Source organism: Dromiciops gliroides, chromosome 1, assembly GCF_019393635.1.
Source record: "Dromiciops gliroides isolate mDroGli1 chromosome 1, mDroGli1.pri, whole genome shotgun sequence".
NCBI lineage: Eukaryota > Metazoa > Chordata > Mammalia > Microbiotheria > Microbiotheriidae > Dromiciops > Dromiciops gliroides.
Window position 1 is genome coordinate 305,200,948 of NC_057861.1, and position 25,402 is coordinate 305,226,349.

At 36.9% G+C, this 25,402-nt stretch overlaps 1 protein-coding gene across 3 annotated transcripts in view; it reads left to right on the forward strand.

The window, feature by feature from the left end:
- Nucleotides 1-25,402, forward strand: part of ATP8B1 (ATPase phospholipid transporting 8B1) — a 153,011-nt gene that overhangs the window by 91,529 nt on the left and 36,080 nt on the right. For all 3 annotated transcript variants that reach the window (XM_043978422.1, XM_043978424.1, XM_043978423.1), the window contains 11 exons: nucleotides 220-292; nucleotides 403-473; nucleotides 3,521-3,603; nucleotides 3,740-3,898; nucleotides 4,842-4,930; nucleotides 6,907-7,097; nucleotides 13,556-13,764; nucleotides 14,572-14,615; nucleotides 15,002-15,158; nucleotides 21,567-21,755; nucleotides 23,247-23,359. In XM_043978422.1, coding sequence (XP_043834357.1) covers nucleotides 220-292; nucleotides 403-473; nucleotides 3,521-3,603; nucleotides 3,740-3,898; nucleotides 4,842-4,930; nucleotides 6,907-7,097; nucleotides 13,556-13,764; nucleotides 14,572-14,615; nucleotides 15,002-15,158; nucleotides 21,567-21,755; nucleotides 23,247-23,359 — 1,378 coding nt within the window. The remainder of the gene's footprint in view (nucleotides 1-219; nucleotides 293-402; nucleotides 474-3,520; nucleotides 3,604-3,739; nucleotides 3,899-4,841; nucleotides 4,931-6,906; nucleotides 7,098-13,555; nucleotides 13,765-14,571; nucleotides 14,616-15,001; nucleotides 15,159-21,566; nucleotides 21,756-23,246; nucleotides 23,360-25,402) is intronic.

Below are 25,402 nucleotides of genomic sequence, written 5' to 3' on the forward strand. Positions count from 1 at the left end.
AAGCTAATATTGCTTCCATGATTTCTTGTCTCTATGATACCAACAAAATATATTTTAGTCCCAAAATAAATATTTTCTGCCATAATTCATAGAGTGCCCACATATTTTGGAATCCTAGATATTCCTAATATAAATACCAAGTTGCTTTTTTAACATAACAATTTTTATAACATGAACATATAAATAGCTAATTGTTAAAATTTCAAATGCTATTTTTAGGTTCAAAACTGCAAAGTGGAAAGATGTCCAAGTTGGAGATGTCATTCGTCTGAAAAAAAATGACTTTATTCCTGTAAGTGAATAACTTTTCTCCATTTCATCCAATTTTACTAGAATCTGTGACTTTTGCTGTGGTTTCACTTGATATTTAACATGTTAACTTGTGCTTATTGTTTTGACCAGGCCGACATTCTCCTCCTGTCCAGCTCAGAGCCTAACAGCCTCTGTTATGTAGAAACAGCTGAATTAGATGGGTAAGGATATATCTTTTGGAAGGTGACTGACTGTATTTAAGGCATTGCAGTGCAACTACAGTATACTGTTTGTATTTATTCATATATGCGTTTATATTTACATATATATTTGTATATTGAAGTCGCCTATTCCAATACTGTCATGTATATTGAAATGGGCCTTGAATGTGGAATTGAAAGACCTAGATTTGAGTTTCAGATTTACTGCTTTCTGACAATGTGAACTTGGCCAATTTGCTTCCATTTTCCAATCCTCTCATTTGCCTCATCTCTAAAATAAGGCCAGAATCACATAATTCCATAACTAGAACAGACCTCAGCTATCTTCCATACTACCTGAACTGTATGTAATTTCCGATATCCTCAATGACTAGTCATTTGGCCTCCTCTGGTAGACATTCAGGGATGAGGAAGTCCCTTCAAAAACAGCCCATTCCACTTTTGAGCTGTTAAATTATTAATAATGTTTTCTTGTATATTGAACCAATATTTACTTTGATGTAACTTTCATCTTGGCAGATGGTGATCTCTAACTTCACTTGGTCTTCTAACTCTTAAGTTTAGAGGACATTGTAAACAGAGGACTGTCCTTGGAGTCAAGAAACCTTGTGTTCAATCCCTACCTCTGATATATATATATGAGCTGTGTGATTTTTGGATTGTCACATAACCTCCAGGCTACTCTTTTAAGACTAACAATTATAGACAAGTTGGTTATTTGCATGAGTGGAAGGAATTATTTATTGGGAGTGTTTTATATAGATGAAATCACAGGTCCACAACCTCCTTTCTCTCTCTTCCTCCTCCCCCCAAAAACCCTTTTCATTCATGACTCCTAATTTCACCCATGGAAGTCACCCAAAATGAGTATAATTGCCTTTTCACCTGATAGCTATCTTCAAGTATTTGAAGATAGCTCTCAAGATTCCCTCTAAGCTGTTCTGTTCTCCTGCTTTACACATCCATGATTTCTTCAGCTACTTCTCTCTCTTTATTTTTTTTTAGTTAAATAGTATTTTATTTCATTTTTTTTCAATTACATGTAAAGATAATCTTCAACACTCATTTTTGTAAGACTGAGTTGCAAATTTTTCTCCTTCCCTACCCTCTCTCGAAGCCAGCAAGCAATCTGATATATTGTAATGTATACATTACAATATGTTAAACATATTTCCCTATCACAGTCTTGGTATATCACAGGTGACCATAAGAAATCAAAAGGGAATTTGGGGGGGAGTTTTGCAGAAGTCACAGACAAAACGTGAAGGCCAACAGATGACAGAAAAAGTTTAGAAACTCAAAAATGCATAAAGTAGAATATTATATAACATCAACATATTTTATCTTTTAATACTGTAAACTGTCTATAAAAGAAAAAGAAGAAATTCAGACTTATCTGGTACAAAGGGAGGGCCAAAAATTTTATGCAGATTTTCCAAAGTGAGGGAGCGCCATGCCCCTAAGGCTCCTCATGTGGATGGGATAACTATACTGCCGCTTGTAAACATGAAAAAGTTCTCATGACCCGCCTAATAGACTGGTTTTTTTGCGGGGCAATGAGGATTAAGTGACTTGCCCCAAGGTCACACAGCTAGCAAGTGTCAAGTGTCTGAGGCTGGATTTGAACTCCTAGTAGACTATGTTAAGGCCAGTTAGCCATTTACCTAATAGGCAGAACTAAATGAGCTAATCTTTGTGGAAATTTTAAAATAAAATCCTTAATAAGAGGTGTTACTAGAAAGTAAAAAGCATATCTCACTGCAAACTTGTGTGGATTTATGGCTTTTCTGTATGTTTTTGTTTTTGTTTTTTTTAGTGAGGCAATTGGGGTTAAGTGACTTGCCCAGGGTCACACAGCTAGTAAGTGTTAAGTGTCTGAGGTCGGATTTGAACTCAGATACTCCTGACTCCAGGGCCGGTGCTGCCCCCCCTTTTTTTTCCTTTTCTTTATTTTCTGTATGTTTTTAGTGCCTTTCCTAGCTCTCAGAATGTATCATATTTTTGTTTTGTATAAATGTGAAGTATCATCATTAATAGTTACACCCTGTTAAGGGTTAAAATTCTAGCTAAACTGCCTAAAATATCTAATGAGTGGTCGCCAATAAATTATAAGCTTTAGCAAGAGTTAGACTTTTAAGCATTTATTAAGGAGAATAAGAATTTGGTAAAGAGAGAGAGAAAGGCCTAGATTCCTATCTATTAAAGGGAGAGCACATTTCTAGCTCCCTTCTCCGCCAGCGTCCTCAGGAAAGAGAGAGCAAGACTGAGCGCCAGTCTCTTCCTTCCTCCTCCCACTAGCCCGCGTCACTTCCTGACTCCTGGTCTTGCCCTCAAAGACCTTCCCTTCATGGGCAGAACTCCTCTACAGTAAGTATCCAGCAGGTGGCGTTATTCCAATCGTTACAACCCTTACCTTCTGAGGTCATGTGATTCAAAAAGAAAATAATTTTATTTCTAATGATGATAGGAAGTAATTAAGTTTCATTTTTGAATACAAGACCAAACAAGCCCCATCCCAATTGCATGCCTAATAAATGTGACAAAATATTAAAAGTTTAGTTTACAAAGGTATCTTCAGAGTTTGAGATAAATAGGAGAAACAGCAACCATCATTAACCAGGCAAGTAGGTGGTAGAGAGAAAGTTGCAGTTGACTAACTGGTGAATCTGGTTAGTTGATAGTTTGAAATGTTCAAATGTTTGTCCACATATTAGCCCAGAGAGAGCTATTTACAAAGGGAATCAGATATTACCATACCAAATATTTGGCTCCAACTCAGTGAACCACTTTCTTCTCCCTTCTTCAAGACTTCCAATTAAAATTGTAATTAGGAAATAGGATCAGGCCTAGGGTACATGATCATGTAAAACTGGAAACTACCAGTTAGAGCATTACTTACTGATTCTTATAGAAAGAATATGACTAAGTAATATAATAATATATGATCCTAAATAATTTTTACTGTTGTTTTTTTTCATGAGTATATCCTCATTTAAATGACTGATTTAATAGAACTAAATTTTTTTTGTTTTAATTTTTCCGTCTAGAGAAACAAATTTGAAGTTCAAAATGTCACTTGAAGTAACAGATCGATATCTCCAAAAAGAGAGTGCATTAGCAACATTTGATGGTTTGTACAAAATAGCTATTCTGGCTGCAATTTTGATAAATTATTTCTATTTCTAAAATTTCTAGAAATAGCAAATTTCTTCTGAAATCCTACATTTAAACATTTATATAAATTGAAGTTTTTCTTTTCAACCTAGGTTTCGTTGAATGTGAAGAACCCAATAATCGACTAGATAAATTTACAGGAACACTATTTTGGAGAAACACAAGTTACTCTTTGGATGCAGATAAAATTTTGCTGCGCGGCTGTGTGATTAGAAATACCGATTACTGCCATGGCTTGATCATTTTTGCAGGTACTTTATTTTCTCATGTCATTAATAACCTGAAGCGAATAATAGAAATGAAACACAAGGTATTTCCTCCCTGCTTGTTCAGTATTGAAAAAATAAGGATAACTAGCTGTGCGACCCTGGGCAAGTCACTTAACCCCCATTGCCCTGCAAAAAAAAGAAAAAAAGAAAACATAAGGATAACTTTGAGAATAAGCACTTATATGGGGCAGCTAGGTGATGTAGTGGATGGAACACTGGCCTGGGAGTCAAGAGGACCTGAATTCAAATCCAGCCTCAGACACCACTAAGCTGTGTGACCCTGGGCAAGCCACCCAACCCTGATTGTCCTCCCCTCCTTCCAAAAAATAAAATGTTAGTTTTCATTTTCTTTTTTTTTTTTCTTTTAGCAGGGCAATGGGGGTTAAGTGACTTGCCCAGGGTCACACAGCTAGTAAGTGTCTGAGGCCGGAATTGAACTCAGGTACTCCTGAATCCAGGGCCGGTGCTTTATCCACTGCGCCACCTAGCTGCCCCACTTTTTTTTTCTTTTAATCAAGTTTTCTTGTATAAAATGACAAATATGGTAATATTTCACATAATCATACATGTATACCCCATATCTGATTGCTTGCTGCCTCAGGGAGGGGGAGAGGGAAGAAGGGATAAAATTCAAACCCTGAAAACTATAAATAAAAATGCTTATTATTATTATTATTATTATTATTTTTGGTGAGGCAATTGGGGTTAAGTGACTTGCCCAGGGTCACACAGCTAGTAAGTGTTAAGTGTCTGAGGCCGGATTTGAACTCAGGTACTCCTGACTCCAGGGCCAGTGCTCTATCCACTGCGCCTCCTAGCTGCCCCGCTTATTATTTTTTTTTAAGTTTTTTTACTAAAAAAAAGAATAAGCACTTATAAAATTGTTATTTTTCATATTTTGATCACATTGAATTTTGTTTTTAAGGAGCTGACACCAAAATCATGAAAAACAGTGGAAAGACCAGGTTTAAAAGGACTAAAATTGATTACTTGATGAACTACATGGTTTATACGGTAAAATATTTTTATTTCACTGCGCAAAAAATTAACCTGTTACACTAGTAATTTTTTAAAAAAGCATTATTTAACCACAAAAGTCATTGAAGGACAATGGAAAGATCCCCTAGGTTTGGGGTCAGAGGACTTTGTTCCATGCTCTAGCTCTGCCATTTGCTATCAGGGTGAGCTTAGAGCAGTTAACTTCACCTCTTGACTTCAGTTTCCTTGTCCACAAAATGAGGAGATTGAGCTTGATAACCTCTGAGATTCCTTTAGTTTGCAACATATAATTCTTTGGAGGAGAAGTTCTGCGATTTCATCAGTATGGAAGTTCACTCAATTTCATAATCCAACCCATAAATCTTACTACTTAGTCTTCATGAGTTGCCATGGGCAAAAAAAAAAAAATTCATTACCTGTTGACTGACTTCCTTGTTAAGAGCCTGTCTAAACTTAGGACTGACAATATTGGACCTTTAATAATTAATAATAGTGTGAGGGCCAAAATTTGATATACAGAGTGTTATTTGGGTGACTCTCCTTAATATTGGAGTCCTGGAAATATGAGGGACCCTTTTAGGTTCAACCTCCCCTCTGAACTGCCCTTTTTAGATATTTCTCCCAGGCCAATAAGAAAGGAACCTCTAAGCCTTAGTTCACAAAAGGATCAGATTTTATTACTTAGGAATTAATTAAACAACAAAGGTGAAACTAATAAAAATCAAAGATAAGGAAATAGGAAAATAGAAATACAGAAAAATGCTATTAACTCTAGACTTAGCTTATTAGGGTTTTCCGTAATTAAACTCACCAGACACCTGAACAGCCTGCCAGTCTAAGGTTGCTCTCGCGCCACCCGGACCACAGTCGCCACACTGAGACAGAGCACAAATATGTGCCGCCAGCTCAATAACTAACATTTATATAGTACCTGGGATATGCCAGGCACTGTGCTAAGCACTTTACAAATATGATCTCATTTGATCCTCACAACAACCCTAGGAAGTAGGTATTGTTATTATCTCCATTTTGCAGCTGAAGAAACTGGAGTAGATAGAGAATAAGTAACTTACTCAAGGTCATACAACTAGCAAATATATGAGACTAGATTTGAAATCAGGTCTGCCTGACTCCAGGCCCAGAGCTCTCTCTATTCACTGTACTATCTAGATGTCTATTTCACTCAGCCTTTCCAGATTAGAAAGAGTTTATGCCTCATGAGTATAGATTTTCAGAATCTAGGGTCACTTCTATTAGTGCAGAATTATATTTTAGTAAAGTTTTGTTTATGGGGCAGCTATCTGGCTCAGTGGATAGAATGTTGGGCCTGAAGTCAAGGAAGGTCTGAGTTCAAATCTGGCCTCAGACACTTAGTAGCTGTGTGACTCTGGGCAAGTCATTTAACTGCTGTTTGTTTTAACCCACTGGGAGAATGAAATGGCAAAGCACTCCAGTATCTTTGCCAAGAAAACCCTGGGTATAGGATGGTCCACTGGGTCACAAAGAGTCAGACATGACCAAACAACTGAACAACAACAACAAAGTTTTATTATAATCATTTTTGCAGAAAATATTTGGGGGGGGTGCAAATAATAATTCAGATACTATTAAGCAATCATTTAAAAAAAGGTAAAATCTTAAAAGAGAATTCTGGTACTGTTTTGCTGATTTTTATTAGTGTTTATAGATATTTCAAACATTTATAACTAAAAGAATAAGGAGGGGGCACCTGGGTGGCTCAGTGGATGAAGCACCGGCCCTGGATTCAGGAGGACCTGAATTCAAATCCAGCCTCAGACACTTGACATTTACTATCTGTGTGACCCTGGGCACCTAACCCTCATTGCCCCAAAAACAACAACAACAACAACAACAACAACAAAAAGAATAAGGAAAGTTTTCTGAGTAGACAGGAATAGGAATCTAGACTGACCCTGCTCTTGGTCAAAGGAAGATCTGAGTAATATGTGTAAACATGTTTCACTTTCTAGATTTTTGTTGTCCTTATACTCCTTTCTGCTGGTCTAGCTATTGGACATGCTTACTGGGAAGCACAGGTTGGTAATTATTCTTGGTACCTGTATGATGGAGAAGACTATACACCTTCATATCGTGGATTTCTTAACTTCTGGGGCTACATCATCATTCTGAACACCATGGTACCCATCTCCCTTTATGTCAGGTACTGAAGTCTCCTTTTTTGTTTGTTTGTTTGTTTAGTTTGTTTCTTGCTTTAAGTTTAATAGAAAGGCCTATAAGTTATTATTAAATGGAAATTTGTACTGATTTAGTTATGCTCTCTCATGACATAGATAGATAATTGTTTGCCATGAAAAATCCCCAAATATGTTGAGTTTTGAAGTATATTCAGAATCAGGCTTAGGAGCTGAAATCAGTGTTCAGTGAGGAGGTTGCAGTTCTTACCATTTGGGGTTTGGACTTTTTTTTTCATCCCTCCCTGAAACCTTCCAGTGCCTCCTGCTCTTGTGTCAATTTCCTGGACACACACTATTCTGAAGCTGTCCTTCTTCACCATGACTTTGTAAGAGCTTTATGGAGGGAATGACTCTTCTGCTTTGGGTTGTTTCTCCTTTTTCACTTTGACAAATATTTACTGCCTCTTTTCCCACCTTTTAATGTAGTGTTAAGAAAATAAGGTTGTTGTTTTTTTTCTTACTTGCCTTAAAAAACTACCAAGTAATAACCAATATCAGATTGCTTGCTGGCTTCAGGAGGAAAGGGAGGGAAAGAGAAAAATTTGAAATTCATAATCTTACAAAAATGATTGTTGAAAACTATTTTAGATATAATTGAAAAAAATAATAAAATGCTATTTTAAAAAATAAACTTGAATTACCCCCCAAAACCAAAAACCTACCAAGTACTTCATACCTTTGAAACAATCATTGCCTTTGGTGATTTTCTTGTTTTGTGTTGTTTTTTTTTAATTTCCATAATTTCTTCTTTGTGTTAGTTTTGTATTTAATCCTTTTGGGGAAGGGTATTATTATACTTTGGCTTTGCACTTTTCTACTTAGAGCATAGATTCTTAATGCTTACTATAATAGCCTGGCACATAAATTTTTCAAAAATGCTTATTGAATTGAAATAATAAATAGTCCAGATGAACATAGTGCTCTTTAATTGGATGTGGTGATATTTGTCTTGGTTTTATATTTGGGGGGGGGTGAGGCAATTGGGGTTAAGTGACTTGCCCAGGGTCACACAGCTAATAAATGTTAAGTATCTGAGGCCGGGTTTGAACTCAGGTCCTCCTGAATCCAGGGCTGGTGCTCTATCCACTGCGCCACCTAGCTGCCCCTATTTGTCTTGTTTTATATTGCATTGTATGTAATTATAGTCATCCTTTTCATGTGAAGTAAAGCTCTGGACCAGGTGTCTGTTTATATAGTAAGAAATCTAAACTCATGTCTGATGTGATTGTTTAGAGAGATATTTGTCTATATTTTTTGTGGCTTTGTGTCAGAAGTACTATGGATATATTAAATTCAACAGAATTTATTAATTACCTTCTATGTACATAGTACCACAGTAAGCACTAAGGTAGATAATTAGATAACACATAGCCCTTTAAAAAATTACAGTCTGGGGATTTATGGCATAGTACACATTGCAGAAATAAAATGTGTATGCACAGTACTTGGTGAGAGAGACAGAGAGAGAATGAGAATCCTATGAAATGTTCACTTTATGAGAATATAGGCATATTCTATTTGTCTGGAATTTAATTTTCCATCTTTCTCAGCAATTTTAGAGACATCCTTTCCCTAGCCACTAATGGCTCTGAATGCTTTCTTGTAACTAACATTTACTTAAAATTCTAAACTCTGTAAACTTTTAAAAAGTCCCCTTACTGTCTCTTATTTCAAATATTCCTTATGTTAAGGGCTAAAATTCTAGCTAAACTGTCTAAAATATCCAATGAGTGGTCGCCAATAAATTATAAGCTTTAGCAAGAGTTAGACCTTTAAGCATTTATTAAGGAGAATAAGAATTTGGTAAAGAGAGAGAAAAAGGCCCAGATTCCCATCCATCAAAGGGAGAGCACATTTCTAGCTCCCTTCTCCGCCAGAGTCCAGAGGAAAGAGGCCCGAGACTCCGCGCCAGTCTCTTCCTTCCTCCTCCCACTAGTCCGCGTCACTTCCTGATACCAAAGACAAGACTCCTGGTCTTGCCCTCAAAGACCTTCGCTTCATGGGCAGAACTCTTCTACAGTTAGTATCCAGCAGGTGGCGTTATTCCAATCGTTACAGTCCCCCCTGTTGTTCCTCAAGAAACAAAATGTTTCCTTGACGGAACAGTAAAAAGAATATAATAACTATTGATAACTAATAATATGTGAACAACAATATAGAAAAGGAAGAGAGGAAAGTTTTGTCCAGAGGGGCGATTTTTTTTGTCCTCATGAACTGACGCTTTGACATTAGTCTTGCAAAGGGAGGGCCTCTGCAGAGAATACATATTACAGATGGTGTATATTATAACAGAAAGAGAAAAACAAAAACAAAAACAACAAATCAAAACTGTTCATTTAAAGTCTCTGAAAGTCTTTTCTTAGATGTCCTCTAGGTGTAGTCGTGGAATGGAAGTCTTTTCAGGGGTTGATGTGTGGATACTGGTAATCAGCCAGGAAATTTCCTACAAAATTGAGCTTAACACAACTTTAAAATAGCTTTGTCAATAATCAAATCAAACAATGAAAGTTCTCAAAAACATGTCTAAGGGAATTCAGAATCTTAGTTGTTACACATGAAACATATAATAAAACAAAAATTGAAACATTCTTTAAAATTATAATATTACTATAGTCCCCCCCTTATGGAGGGTAATTGAGAAGACAATTGCTGCGATATTAATTATTAAAAATAATTTTTTATCTTTGTTTCATCACTTTTTGCATCATCTGCCTAATTATCCTCATGCCATTATGAGAAATTAAAAAATCTAATATAATTGGTAACAGATGTCAAGGCCAAATTCAACACTGTATTTATCATGACACCTGAGATAATTATGGGGGTTACCATAAAAGAACAGAGAAATGATGGGATATGAGCATTCCCACACTTGAGCAGTATGTACTGCCCATACAGTATGCCAGGCTTAAAAGAGGTGGATGGAATATATGTCCATGCCACCGAACATATTGGAAGAAACTGAGTCAGACTTAATCAGATGCATGGGATTGAGATGTCCATGGCATCAGGCATATAGGAGGGAGCATAGAAGCCAGGTGTAGAAGTGAGATGGGTGGGATCAATACTTCCAGCCATCTGTACAATATTGTGGGGAAAAATAAAATAAAATATTAAACCAAGAGAATCCAACCTCAACATTTGTCAAAAGCCGTTCCCTTGGCCATACCTTGACTTCATGCATGTCTCCCCTCATGTGTATTCCTCTTGTGATTGGATGGCATCTTGGCCAACTGGCATCTGATAACTCAGAATAAAGGCAATTAATGTCTTAAATGATAAGTTCCCATAATCCAAGTCTCATATGTATTTAAAAATTGAGGATAATAAATGATTGCAAAAAATGTGAATACATCTTGACTCAGAACACAATATATAATTATGCAACAATTTCAAATAATACCCCTTTTTTAAAAACTTAGTATACAATTACTTTTGTGAAAAATCTGAATATATTTAAATACAAGTTAAAGCATAACAGAATCTCAAAGAACTTTTTTTTTTTTGAAAAAAGAAAACTTTTACAAATGTTCCCCTCTTTTTTTTTTTTTTGGAATATGCTTATCAAAAATAATACTTCTAGAATCAATTTACACTTGCCATGGCAAACAATTTGCTAGGGAAATGCTTTAAAGAGTTTGATCAAATAATCAGTTGAGAAAAAATAACAAAAACAAACAACTCAGAATATGGGAGCACAATACTCCTAGAATTAACATTGTATTATGAAATCAAAACCATGTTTCAAAATTAGATAGATGAATGAATAGAAGAAGATACATGTGGAACAATAAAAGACAATGAAATTCAAACTAGGGAAATCTAAATGAATATGAACTTAATATCAATAAGAGTATTATAAAATATAAACTGGACCACATGACTATAAAAAGCTTTTACAAATATTCTCTTTGTTTTAGAAACTAAGTATAAAATACAATCTCAAATGCATGAAAACCTCTACGAAAATAAACCTATACCATTAATTTCAAAATGTACATATAATAGCATAGAAATCCTATGTAACCTCTGAACTGATACTATTACTCTGAGTGAATTCAGAACACTTTTGATTCCGATATCTAAAATCCCCAATACTCATATCAATACCTTGCTGCTTACTTCTACATTTCTGTAAAATATATACCCTTCCATGGCAAAAGAATCGGAGTCTTGAACTATGTTGATGATTGTCATTCTTATTCGGCTTAAGTTTTTCTTCTTTAACCCCTCTATATTGTCTGTCAGCCTTTTCACCATACAAATGCTTTATAAGATTACTAATTAAAGACAAAAGCAGGTTAGCAAAATTATGAACAAAACGAGCATATCTGGAATTTAAAGGGTTTTCTAAAGTTGTCTCAGAAGCACAGCCAGGCTGGGGAAGGGGTGAGCCTGAAGCTGCAAATGCAGTTAGAGAAAGTTGAGCATGCGCATTAGATCTTTGGACTTTATGGGCTTGGCCATGGGAGGAGTAGAGGGTGGGGTTTGGAGAGGAGGGGAGGGACCAGAGCAATTAGAATCAGACTTGATTTTGAACTCAGGCCTGGATTCCTCTTCCCCCACTTTGCCTCCAGGTGCTAGGGGATTAAAAGCTTCTAGAGGGTGGGTCATTGCCTCCAGGCATGCAAAATTAAAGCAACAATTAGTGTTAGAACTGGGAAAAGTGGGAATGTCTTCAGGTTTCTCTGAAAAAGCATGGTTGGGAGAGGGAGAGATATTTCCTTGTGTGAGTAAGTTGCTGGCTCTTTTAACAAAAATAAAAAGAAAAATAGAAAATCCACAAAAACAAAGCATTAACATGATCTTATCTCCCATTTGTCTGGTTAAACAGACTAAAATCAAAAATAGGGTAATTAGGGAGTTTAAAAGGTCCATTTGAAAAAATTTAAAGGTAAAACACAGCCAGTACGCCAGTACTTAGCAGTTAAAGGGAGAGGGAGGGGAAATTTCTTACCCAACCAGAAGATCAGAAGACTATGGGTTAGCTTTCCTCTTCGTGGTCAGCCATCTGTTAAGGGCTAAAATTCTAGCTAAACTGTCTAAAATATCCAATGAGTGGTCGCCAATAAATTATAAGCTTTAGCAAGAGTTAGACCTTTAAGCATTTATTAAGGAGAATAAGAATTTGGTAAAGAGAGAGAAAAAGGCCCAGATTCCCATCCATTAAAGGGAGAGCACATTTCTAGCTCCCTTCTCCGCCAGAGTCCAGAGGAAAGAGGCCCGAGACTCCGCGCCAGTCTCTTCCTTCCTCCTCCCACTAGTCCGCGTCACTTCCTGATACCAAAGACAAGACTCCTGGTCTTGCCCTCAAAGACCTTCACTTCATGGGCAGAACTCTTCTACAGTTAGTATCCAGCAGGTGGCGTTATTCCAATCGTTACACTTAACTTTAGCAATACTACTTTTTGAATGAACTTACATTTTCAGCTATTAAATCATAGTTTAGACCTTAGTTATCCCAAGGCACTTAGACAGCCTGTAAATGCATGCTTTATGTATCCTCTCTGGCTCTGTGATATGATGGGCTCCATTTTTTTTCACCCTATTGGAGTTGAGGAATGCGTTGTCCCAAGGCAAATTGTCTTAGATATAGCCTCAGGGAAGGAAGAAGGAGAAGAGATCATCATCCCTTTCAATGACATCTGATGGCATTTTTTAGTTGAATCTATATGACACTAAACTGGAAGACGGCTATTACCCTACAGCTAATCAATCAGTCAATCCAAAAGGATCTGTTGAGTGCCTACTATATGTCAGGTGATATAATTGATGCTGGGGATACAAAGGCAAAAATTAAATGGTTCCTATTCTCAAAGAGTTTATAGTCTTTTAGGGGAAACAATGTGTACATATACCATTCTGCCAGTAAGCTTTCTTTTTGAAGCACCTATGTGCCACACACCATTCCCAGAGCTGATAATACAAAGAAATTTCAGTCTTCAAGGAGCTTACATTCTAATGGGAAGACCACATGTAAATAAATAAGCATATATATGATACTGACAAATATACAAAATAGATTAAGGTAATATGGGGTGGTATTAGCAGCTAAGAGATCAAGAAAAGTTTTATGGAAAGGGGGTGTTTGAGCTGAGTTTTGGAAGAAATAAGAAATTCAGGGAAGATAGAGGTAAGGAGAGAGTGTATTCCAGTTACAGGGGACAGCCAACTAACTCACTGGCACTGAGGTGAAAGATGAAATATGAATATGAGGGATGACAAGAAGATCATTGGAGAGGAGATGAAAGCCTGAAGCTGACTTGCCCACATGTGAGTAGAAATGGGTTAGATGTTATAGAGATAGAAAGGGGAGAAGAAAACCCAATGTCTGCAGTTTGTATTTGAGCAATCCAACAAGACTTCTTTCTTTCTTTCTTTTTCTTTCTTTCTTCCTTTCTTTCTTTCTTTCCTTTCTTTCTAGTGTTGAAGTCATTCGTCTTGGGCAGAGTTATTTCATAAACTGGGACCTACAAATGTATTATTCTGAGAAGGACACACCAGCAAAGTCTAGAACAACCACACTGAATGAACAGCTCGGACAGATTCATTACATTTTCTCTGATAAGACAGGAACATTAACACAGAATATCATGACATTTAAAAAGTGCTGTATAAATGGACAAATATATGGTAAGTTTCAGCATTTGTGGAAGATATATTCTGGGTAGAGCTGCATGTTGAAAATAATAGCTATCTATGGAACACTGTATGGTTTTCAAAAGGGGAAACTGAGGATGACAGAGTAAGTTACTTTCCTAGTGTCTCACAGTGAGTGTCTGAAGACAGATTTTAGCTCAGATCTTCCTGATTCCAAGACTAATGCTCTTACCCAGTGGGCTACCTAACTGCTTCTATATAACTTATCCCTTGTATTATCCCAACCTGGGATAAGGGATAAGATAACTTGGTAGTTACAGGATCTCTTTCTTGCCCTGAGCTTCAGCAACCACCCAGGAATACGATGCCATTTACCGGCAGGAACGAGGAATAAGTAGCTGGTTGAGTTTAGTTAACAACACATGATACCCCAAGTTTGCAAATAGGTTTAAACTTTTTAAAGCATTTTTATACAACTCAGTAATCCTGAAAAGTAGGTAGAACAGGTATTCCCATTTAACAGATAAGTAAACTAAAGTGAAAAGAAGTCAAGTGATTTGCCCAGGGTCACACAGCTAGTAAGTGTCAAGTGTCTGAGGTGGGATTTGAACTCTGGTCCTCCTGAATCCAGGGCCGGTGCTTTATCCACTGTGCCACCTAGCTGCCCCAAGAAGGCTATAATTTAAAGAAATGGAACAAAGACAAGCACGTTTATAAATTCTGGCAAAACCATAAAACACATATAAGATCCATGATAAAAAAAATAGGGAAAATAAACTTTTCTTTTTTACACACAAGTACTGATTTACCTTGTGTTTTTAATACTTGTTTTTATTTCAGGGGACCATAGGGATGCATCCCAGCATCACCATAGCAGGATGGATGTGAGTTCTTTCACTGACTTCTTTTTGGGGGGGTGGGGGTGGGGGGCAGGGCAATGAGAGTTAAATGACTTGCCCAAGGTCACACAGCTAGTAAGTGTAAAGTGTCTGAGGCCAGATTTGAACTCATTTGCTCCTGAATCCAGGGTCAGTGCTTTATCCACTGCACCACCTAGCTGCCCCTCACCTTACTTCAAGGGTTGATTGTTGATATCATTTTACTTGGGAACAAATGTTAGCTTGTGAATATTTCTGTGTGTTTAAAAATACATTTAAATTACACAATGACTATATTCTAGGCAAAAAAAAAAAAAAAGAGTAGCTCAGAATGAAAATTTCACTGTTGGGTAGCATTTTCATATTCAGCATTTTTTCTTTCCTTTTCCCAGGAAGTTGATTTTAGTTGGAATACATTTGCAGATGGAAAGCTTGTGTTTTATGACCATTATCTGATTGAACAAATTCAGTCAGGGAAAGAGTCTGAAGTTCGACAGTTCTTCTTTTTGCTTGCAATTTGTCACACTGTCATGGTGGATAGGAGTGATGGTAAGTAAGCATTTCACTGGCATCAAAAACAAGTCTAAAAATTTATCATCTACTCTGTGGACCTCATATTGAAGATTTAAATGCATATAAATGTTATACACAGCAACTTTATTAAGAGTTTAATAAAAAATAATGATGATGGGGCGGCTAGGTGGCGCAGTGGATAAAGCACCGGCCCTGGATTCAGGAGTACCTGAGTTCAAATCTGGCTTCAGACACTTGACACTTACTTGCTGTGTGACCCTGGGCAAGTCACTTAACCCCCATGGCCCCACAAAAAATTTTTTTAAAATGATGATGGAGCTTTCACTCTCTATATAAAATGCTATAAAAAATTCTGAGAAATAAACAATTTCAGCCTTTGAGCTTAAAATCTACCCTCTTCCTCACACCTTCAGTTCTGAATAAGGTTACATTTGAAGATTATTTTAGAGTGGTTGTCTAAGATCATATTAGGAAATTTAAATTATGCGTTACTGACAATGGTAGGCATTTGAAATCCTTCAATATAGATATCATAATATAGACCCCTGGTGGGAAGAAAGGAGCAAGACCAGTCCCCCTACCTCTCTGTGCTCAGGCATAATCTGTGTCTATTTATAAAATATTCTCACTTTCATGCTTTAATCAATATAGTCAACAAAGACACTTCCATATTTACTTGTCACTGATTTCATTTCTCTGCAATGGGGCATAAATGGTGTGGAAAGAGATAAGTTTTAAATGCTAAATAAATAGCAAAAGGGTGTGGTGTCATTCCATAAATTCCAAAGTAAACCATTCTCCTAAGATGAATTTAAGGAGTCTAATAAAACTGTTTTCAGAGTTCAAATGGAGGTCGAGAAATGGAAGGGGATTGGTTATCAGAGATCATGGTGGGGAATGATGCAGTCGTGGAAGGAGAGGTTAAAGTCTGTTTGATTTGCCAAGGGATATCTCCTCACAGAGTAAGGACAAAGTGCAATGTCACAAAGCCACCTGGCTCTCTGGTTTTGAATAATTGATGATACTTTTAAAAAAAGAACCACACAAAACCCTACAGAGTTTCCTCCATGGTGGCTATGATTCATTCTCAAAGGAAGTGCGCAGTTCTGTGAGGATGAGGGTAAAAGTCTCTATTCCATGTTTTACATATTTCCTAAATTCTCTAGGGACTTTGCATAGTGAAATTAGAGGCCTGAGTAGAGAGAGAGTAATAGGATTTTCCTGTCATTTCCAACTCAACATGTCTATAATAAATGCAGTATCTTTCATCCAAATTCTATAATTCTTAAATTTCCTGTTTCTGTTGATGAGACAACCACCCTGTGAAGCTAATAAAACAGAAAAAAAAACCACCCTGGAGTCAGCACTGTATAGTGGAAGGAACACTGAATTTGGAGTGAGTGAATCTGAGTTCAAATCTCAAACTTTCCTTTTACCACCTTGTGACCTTGGGCAAATTACTTGATCTCTGTGGGCTTCGGTTTCCTGAGCTATAAATTGAGGAGTTTGGACTAGATCAGGGGTCTCCGAAAGTGGAGGTGGAGTCATGGCATGTGTGTGTGATCAGCCAGTCAGAGATTGAGAAGATGATCTGTTTCTTTTCCAGCTCCCATTTGATGATCTTATAATCTTTGACTCTTCCTTCTACCTCAATCCCCACATAGTAAGTTTCTCTTTCTGAACTATCATTTTTCTGTTTTTAGTGTTGTCACTTCCTTAATTCTGGCCCTTATCAATTTTCTCCTGAGCTACCATAATACTGCTCGTGATCTTATTGCTCTCTCTCTCTTTTTTTTTTTAGTGAGGCAATTGGGGGTTAAGTAATTTGCCCAGGGTCACACAGCTAGTAAGTGTTAAGTGTCTGAGGCCGGATTTGAACTCAGGTCTTCCTGAATCCAGGGCCAGTGCTGTATCCACTGCGCCACCTAGCAGCCCCATGATCTTATCTCTTAACTCTCCATACCTCATTCTATCTTTCATATTACTATTAGAAGAATCTTTCTCTAATAAGAATCTTAACACAACCTTCCCTACTCCATACCTAGGACCTTCATGTCAGCACCAATTCCAAATGATCTTTTCAACATTGATAAGTACTAACTACCTTCAAACATTCTCTATTTCAGACTAACTAGATGATTCACCACCCCCTAATCTCTCACTGACATATCAGTTAGTCAACTAGTATTTATTAAACATCTACTACGTACCAGGCACTGTGATAAGTACTTTTTTTTTTTTAAGATGAAATAGATTTATTCAGTAGGGTGATGTTTGTGCATGCGTGTGTTACTGGGAGCTGATGCAGATGGCCTCTGAGTGTGCACCCTGACACCACCTACCCCCCACACACAAGCGCTGCCCCCCTGTTCTCACTCCAGTACAGCCATGGGAGAAGGGGATAAGCACTTTTTGCTTGTTATCTTCTATTCTTGTATGAGGTATTTTATTTTTTTCGTTACATGTAAAGATAGTTCTCAACTTTTGTTTATACATGCTTTACAATTTCAGATTTTTCTCCCTCCCTCCCCTCCCTCCCCCCTCCCCTAGACAGCAGGTAATCTGATATAGGTTATATCTATATATCTTTATACATATACATATACATATATATATATATATATATACACACACACACATATGTATATACACATAACATTAATCCTATTTCTGCATTAATCCTGTTACAAAAGAAAGAATCAGAGCAGTCATGCAAAACCTCAAAATAGAAAAACATCAGCACCAAAAATAAAAGAAATAGTATGGTTCAATCAGCATCTATACTCCAAAGTTCTTTTTTTTTTTCCCCTTGGATTTGGAGATCCTCTTCTATCATGAGTTCCCTGGAACTCTTCTGTACCATTGCATTGGTGAGAAGAATATAGTCCATCACAGTAGGTCAACACTCAATGTTGATGATACTGTGTACAATGTTCTTCTGGTTCTGCTCATCTCACTCATCATCAGCTCACGTAAGACCCTCCAGGTTTCTCTGAACTCTTCCTGCTCATCATTTCTTACAGCACAATAGTATTCCATTGTATTCATATACCACAACTTGTCCAGCCATTCCCCAATTGATGGGCACCCCCTCAACTTCCAATTCCTTGCTACCACGTAAAGAGCAGCTATAAATATTTTTGTACATGTGGGTCCCTTTCCCCCTTCCATGATTTCTTTGGGAAAAAGACCTAAAAGTGGGATTGCTGGGTCAAAGGGTATGCACAGCTTTATCGCCCTTTGGGCATAATTCCAAATTGCTCTCCAGAATGGTTGGATCAGCTCACAGCTCCACCAACAATGCATTAGTGTTCCAATTTTCCCACAGCCTCTCCAACATTTATTATCTTCCTTTTTTGTCATTTTAGCCAATCTGATAGGTGTCAGGTGGTACCTCAGAGTTGTTTTAATTTGCATCTCTCTAATCATTAGAGATTTAGAGCATTTTTTCATATGGGAATAGATAGCTTTGGTTTCTTCATCAGAAAACTGCCTGTTCATATCCTTTGACCATTTCTCAATTGGGGAATGACTTGGATTCTTATAAATTTGATTTAATACTGTAACGATTGGAATGGCACCACCTGCTGGATACTTACTGTAGAGGAGTTCTGCCCATGGGGCGAAGGTCTTTGAGGGCAAGACCAGGAGTCTTTTCTTTGGCGGGAGGAAGTGACGCGGACTAGTGGGAGGAGGAAGGAAGAGACTGGTGCTGACTCTGGGGCTCTTTCCTGAGGATGCTGGCGGAGAAGGGAGCTAGAAATGTGCTCTCCCTTTAATAGATAGGAATTTAGGCCTTTTTCTCTCTCTTTACCAAATTCTTATTCTCCTTAATAAATGCTTAAAAGTCTAACTCTTGCTAAAGCTTATAATTTATTGGCGACCACTCATTAGATATTTTAGACAGACTAGCTAGAATTTTAGCCCTTAACAATTCCCTATATATTTTAGAGATGAGGCCTTTATCAGAAGCACTGGCCTCAAAAATTGTTTCCCAGCTTTCTGCCTCCCTTCCAATTTTGGATGCATTGCTTCTGTTTGTACAAAAATTTTTTAATTTAATATAATCAAAATCATCCATTTTGCATTTTATAATATACTCTATCTCTTGTTTGGTCAAAAACTGTTCTCCTTTCCAAAGATCTGATAGGTACACTATTCCTTTCTCTCCTAATTTACCTATGGTATCACCTCTTATGTCTAAATCATGTATCCATTTTGACCTTATTTTAGTTTGTTATCTTCTATTCTTACAGTAATTTCTCCTCACATGACTGCCCACTGAAATGTTTCTCTTCCCTTAGGATCAAAATCTGGTGCCATCTCTTCCATAAAACCTTCCATGTTACCTCAAACTTTAAGCTATTTCTCCATTCTAAATCTGAAATTTAATTCAATAGAACTTTATTAAAAGCCCATACATATGTAAGATATTAGAGATATTACAGTTATCCCTTCCACATCCTGACTTTTCTTATCTCAGTTTCTCTATATCATAGAGCAGCATAAGAAATTAAGTGGGAACTTGGGGGGAGTTTTGCAGAAGTTACAAGTGATACACAAGGGTCAGTAGATGACCCAGAAAAAGTTTAGAAACTCATAAATGCACAAAATACATGTATAGTATTGCATACTGTCAACCCAAATTTTATAGTAAGGTACTGTAAACGCCCCATAAAAGAAAAAGGGAAAAAATCAGATTTCTCTGTTACCAAGAGAAGGCCAAAAATTTTTACACAATTTTTCCAAATTGCAACAGCTCCATGGCCCCAACCTCTGAGATGTAGAAGGGATAACTGTACAACAAAAACCAGTCTTCCCCCTCAAGGAAATGACGTACTTTTGAAGGGATATAACAAGTACACTATTATTGAAGACAAGATCATTCAAAGAGGGAGAGGGCAGATAAGACTTCAAGGAGAATGGGTCACCTAAGATGTGTTTTAAAGGAAGAGAAGAGGGGCAGCTAGGTAAAGCACCAGCCCTGGATTCAGGAGGACCTGAGTTCAAATCTGGCTTCAGACACTTGACACTTACTAGCTGTGTGACCCTGGGCAAATCACTTAACCCCCATTGCCCTGCAAAAAAAAAAAAAAAGGAAGAGAAGAATTCTGAAAGGTGGAATCAAGGAGAGAATGCTTTCTAGGCTTGAGGATTGTGTCCTGCCTGAATGCAAGGAAGTAGGAAATTGAGTGTCCAATATGAGGAACAGCTGATGCTGTAGTTTGCTGGAATTTGTGGGAGAGATGATGACCCGGAAAAGAAAACTGGGAAAGAGGGTTCAGAACTCTTTTTTAAATATAATATTTAATTTCCCCCTAATTACAAGTTAAAATGATATTTTCGACATTTTAAAAAGTTTCCAGTTCCAAATTCTATCCTTCCCTCATCTCCCTCCTCCCTAAGACAAACAATTCAATTGAGTTGATACATGTGCAATCATGTAAAACATTTCCATATTAGTCAGATCTCTTTTTGAGGAGAACCAGGAGAGAACAGTGTTCCAGAAGCTAAGGGGAACAAATATATGTAGAAGATTGACTGGATGGTCAATAGTATTGAAAGCAGCAGAAAGGCCAAGTATTGAGAAAATTTTTCATTTAGCAGTTGAGCATGATCATTGATAAATGCTGAAAAGTTAGTTTCAGTGGGACAATGGGATAAAAATTTAGACTTTAGCTTGGGATAATAGTGGGTAGTGAGAAAAGTAGAGTTGGTTAGTGCAGATGACTCTAAAATTCATGAACGAAAGGTAAGAAATATGGAACAGTAGCTCAAGAGGATGGAAGGGTCAAGTGATTATTGCTGGGTTTTGTTTTTTTTCTTTTTAACAGAGGAAACTTGAATATGTTTGTAGGTAGGGAGTCAGGAGTTTCTAATCACTTCCAGACCTTTCCTATTGATTTGTTACAATATAACTTGTTCCTATTCATGTCATGCTAATTGATGGCAATATCAAAATAAGACTACCAGAAGGTATGGGAAGTTATATTCTTTTGTATCTAGTGAATGTAGAGAATTTTCCTATATGTTTCAGTCCTTTCATTTGAACGAGGGAGATAAGCAATAATTGATTTTCCCTGTTGAAATGCAAGCTCTCTGAAAATCAGAATCAGGTATTGACTGAATCATATCTTATTAAATAGGTTAATATAGCTCCTTGCACTTAAGAGCCCCCCATAAGTTTTTGGTGATAATAAAAAGAAAAAAAAGGTATACAGACTCATTATGAAACATTTCACCTAATTTATATCTGATCCATGCCTCTGACCTGGACATGCATGCATTTGCTCCTGACATATCTTCTGGATTTTTCTCCACCCATTCTCTCTAACAATCTTTCTTTCTTACTTTGTCTCAATATCACTCCCTCTCTTTCATGTCTCTCTGTCTCTGTCTCACTCTCTCAATATCTCATTCTAGGGCAAATCAACTACCAGGCAGCCTCTCCAGATGAAGGGGCTCTGGTCACTGCTGCCCGTAACTTTGGTTTTGCCTTCCTTGCGAGAACACAGAACACTATCACAATAAGTGAGTTGGGAACAGAAAGGACATACAATGTTCTGGCTATATTAGATTTTAACAGTGATCGAAAGAGAATGTCCATAATTGGTAAGTCTCATTCAAAACCTTCTATTTTAAAGAACATTCTATAATAATTTCTTTATATGCCCATAGTCTAATTCAGCTTGACTTCATGGCAAAGGCATTTGATGAACTAATTGTTTAACTGATGGGAAATTTCAAGTCCTCTACTGAAACAGGTCAAGTTTACTTATTTTCCTTCATTCTTTAACTTCCTAAGACACTAATTTACCGAGAAGTTTCTGACCTGTTTTGGTAGAGGTTTTCCTCATCTGGGAATTCCCTCTATGAGCTGAGTTGCTTTTCCAACTTGTATATAATATATCCCTCATTCACATTGATAGCTGCAGGATATATATTATCATGAATATATATTCAGTTCAGTCTATTGGATTTACTTTGTAGTAAACAGATTCAGGATGCTGGGTAATGGCCTTTAGCATGTAAGATGGTGCATAGAAAGAAGAGATAATATTTTAAAATGTAGTTATTGCCATAAGTGCCATATTGGAGAGAGCCTCGGAGCTCCACATTTATATTTATATTCCATTCCTTAGAAAGGAAGGGCAAAAAAGCAAAGGAGCTCTGCTTGGGAACAAGGTAGTGATTGGAAATTAAAAAGTATATCCCACCCTGCAGAAATGGTGTTTTTCAAGAGAAAGACTTACTAAGCAGAGAACAGATTCAATAAATTGGCAAACTGTTACTGAGCACCTACTATGTGAGGAGCATTGTGCTAAGCACTGAGGATCCATAGACCAAGTGAAACAGTCCCTGCCCTCAACAAGTTTACCTCCTATCAAGAGAGACGTGTGCATATGTAAATATGTACAAAATAAATACAAAGGAGTTAGAGAGGAAAGATACTAAAATGGATCAAATATCACATCTACCTCCATCTACCCCAGAGATATTGAGCTAGTATACCCAGAATCCTCTCTACCTGTTTAGTTATGAAAGTAAAAGTTCTAGACACTTTAATCTAATATGTAGTAATTCATTCATAAGTACTTATTGAGTACTGATCATCTACTCAAAATGGTTGTTGGCATCATGGCAACACAAAACAAATATGACACTTGGACTATGTCATCAGTGAACTTAGATTTATTTGCAGAAACAGAACAGCCATAGAAAGTTAATGCCAGATAACAGTAAAAGATATCATAAGACAATAAATGATAATCCCAAATGATTGGTGCAAATAAGTTCATAGGGGATCACCATGCTCCGACGCAGTCAAGGAAGACTTCAAAGGAAATAAGTACCAAGTTGGGCCCTGAATAATTGGAAGGCATCCATCACATTCACTTTACTAGTTATGTCCTGTTTATTTAAATGGCTTGCTCAACTCTTTGTGGGCAAAAGTACTTGATTATTATGACAGATTGATCATTCTTTAAAAGTAATTATCAATGGGGTTACTCTTACAAGATCTTGATAATAATGCTATCTAATGAACGTGAAACTTGCCTCAAAGAATATAGCTGATTGTTTTATTTTCTTTTTCATTAATAGTAAGAACACCAGAAGGTCACATTAGACTTTATTGTAAAGGAGCTGACACTGTTATTTATGAACGGCTGCATCCAATGAATCCTACTAAACAGGAAACACAGGATGCCCTGGATGTAAGTCTTGTTTTTTGTCTTGATTTCATAAATTCAAGCAGTCAAGTTAAATTTCAACTAACATGTCCATCATTCAATATTGTTTAGTTGAAGAAGCATCAAACTAAGAGAAGAAAATGATACGTTTTGTCTCAGTCCCTAACTGGCTACACTGGGACATCCATACCCTTTCAGAGGATGCCTTTATTTTCTGCTGCCAGATGATAATTGGAATCAGTGTGTTTGTTAATCTGGCATGGTAACTCAAATTCTCAGGTGACTTTAAATGAGTCACTTAAACTCTTAGCACCTCAATTTCTTTCTTTCTTCTTCTTCTTTTTTTTTTTTTTTTTTTTTGGTGAGGCAATTGGGGTTAAGCTAGTAAGTATTAAGTGTCTGAGGCTGAATTTGAACTCAGGTCCTCCTGAATCCAGGGCTGGTGCTCTATCCATTGCGCCACCTAGCTGCCCCAGCACCTCAGTTTCTAAGGCAAAATAGGGTTAACACCACTTCCATTTCACCTACCCCAGACACAATTTACCAAGACAATGTACATACATTGACTATAAAGCCTTGAGGCTGATTTTCTTTTAATCATTATATCAGAATTTATCCAAACGAATGTTACTCCCCTAAAAATAGTCATCCTGAAAGACTGTATACTTACTATATTAATGCTGCTATTGCCCTCAAACGTTTTTGGAAGTTCTTCAGAATTTCATATTTTATTATCTGTGGTGGTTGTAAGTTTTCATTTTTTAAGAGCATTTTTTCTTTTTGTGGGGCAATGAAGGTTAAGTGACTTTCCCAGGGTCACACAGCTAGTAAGTGGCAAGTGTTTGAAACCAGATTTAAACTCAGGTCCTCCTGAATCCAGGGCCGGTGCTTTATTCACTGTGCCATCTAGCTGCCCCAAGAGTATTTTATTAAAAAAGACAAGTCTGGGGTCACTGTGTGGCCCTGGGAAAGTCACTTAACCCTCATTGCCCCGCAAAAAACAAACAAAAACAAATATTAAAATTATATTTCATTTCCCCCAATTACATGTAAAATAAATTTTTAATGTTCATTGTATTTTTTAAATTTTGAGTTCCAAATTCCATCCATCCATCCCTTCTCTTCCCCCTCCCTTACACAGTAAGCAATCTGATATAAGTTATATATGTAAAATCATATAAAACATTTTCATAGTTCATTTTTTTCTCTTATGAGTAATTTTCTTTGTTGTTGTTGTTGTTGTTGTTAAGTTCAAGTTTCCATGTTGTTCTAATAGCTAAACAGGTCTTCCATGTAACTGTTGGGCACGATTAAATAACAGACTAGAAACCCATTGTTCCTAGTTCCCCCTTTTTGGTCAGCAGATGATGTAACTTTCCCTCCTTCTTCCAACACCCTTCATATATTTGAAAATAGCTATCACTCAACAAACAATTTCGTGAAAATTGATTAAGCTCATACTGTATAAAATACTGTGCTAAGTCCTGGGGATAAAAACATGAAACAAGACACATGGCATAGCTTCAGATATGGCAGGTGAGCCAATGAAAAATACATAAATTCATCTTCTCTTCTTGAAACGAAATATTCTCAGTTCCTGGGGCCATTTTTCATATAAGAATTCCCTTTTTATGTTTAATTTTATTTTATTTTTAATGTATGAAATGAATCAAGCATTTCCAGAAGATAGTACAATAAAAAAGATGATTGCACATGAAACAGCAAATCTTTTGTGCACAACTTGTTATTCTTTTCAAATATATAACAAAATTATCCTATAAGAATTTCCAAATCCTTCATCATTCTGGGCACCTTTTTTTTTTTTTTTTTTGCGGGGCAATGAGGGTTAAGTGGCTTGCCAAGGGTCACACAGCTAGTAAGTGTTAAGTGTCTGAGGCTGGATTTGAATTCAGGTCCTTCTGAATCCAGGGCCAGTGCTTTTTCCACTGTGCCACCTAGCTGCCCCTGGGCACCTTTTTTGTTTTGTTTTGTTTTTTTTGAGGGCAATGAGGGTTAAGTGACTTGCCCAGGGTCACACAGCTAGTTAAGTGTCAAGTGTCTGAGGCT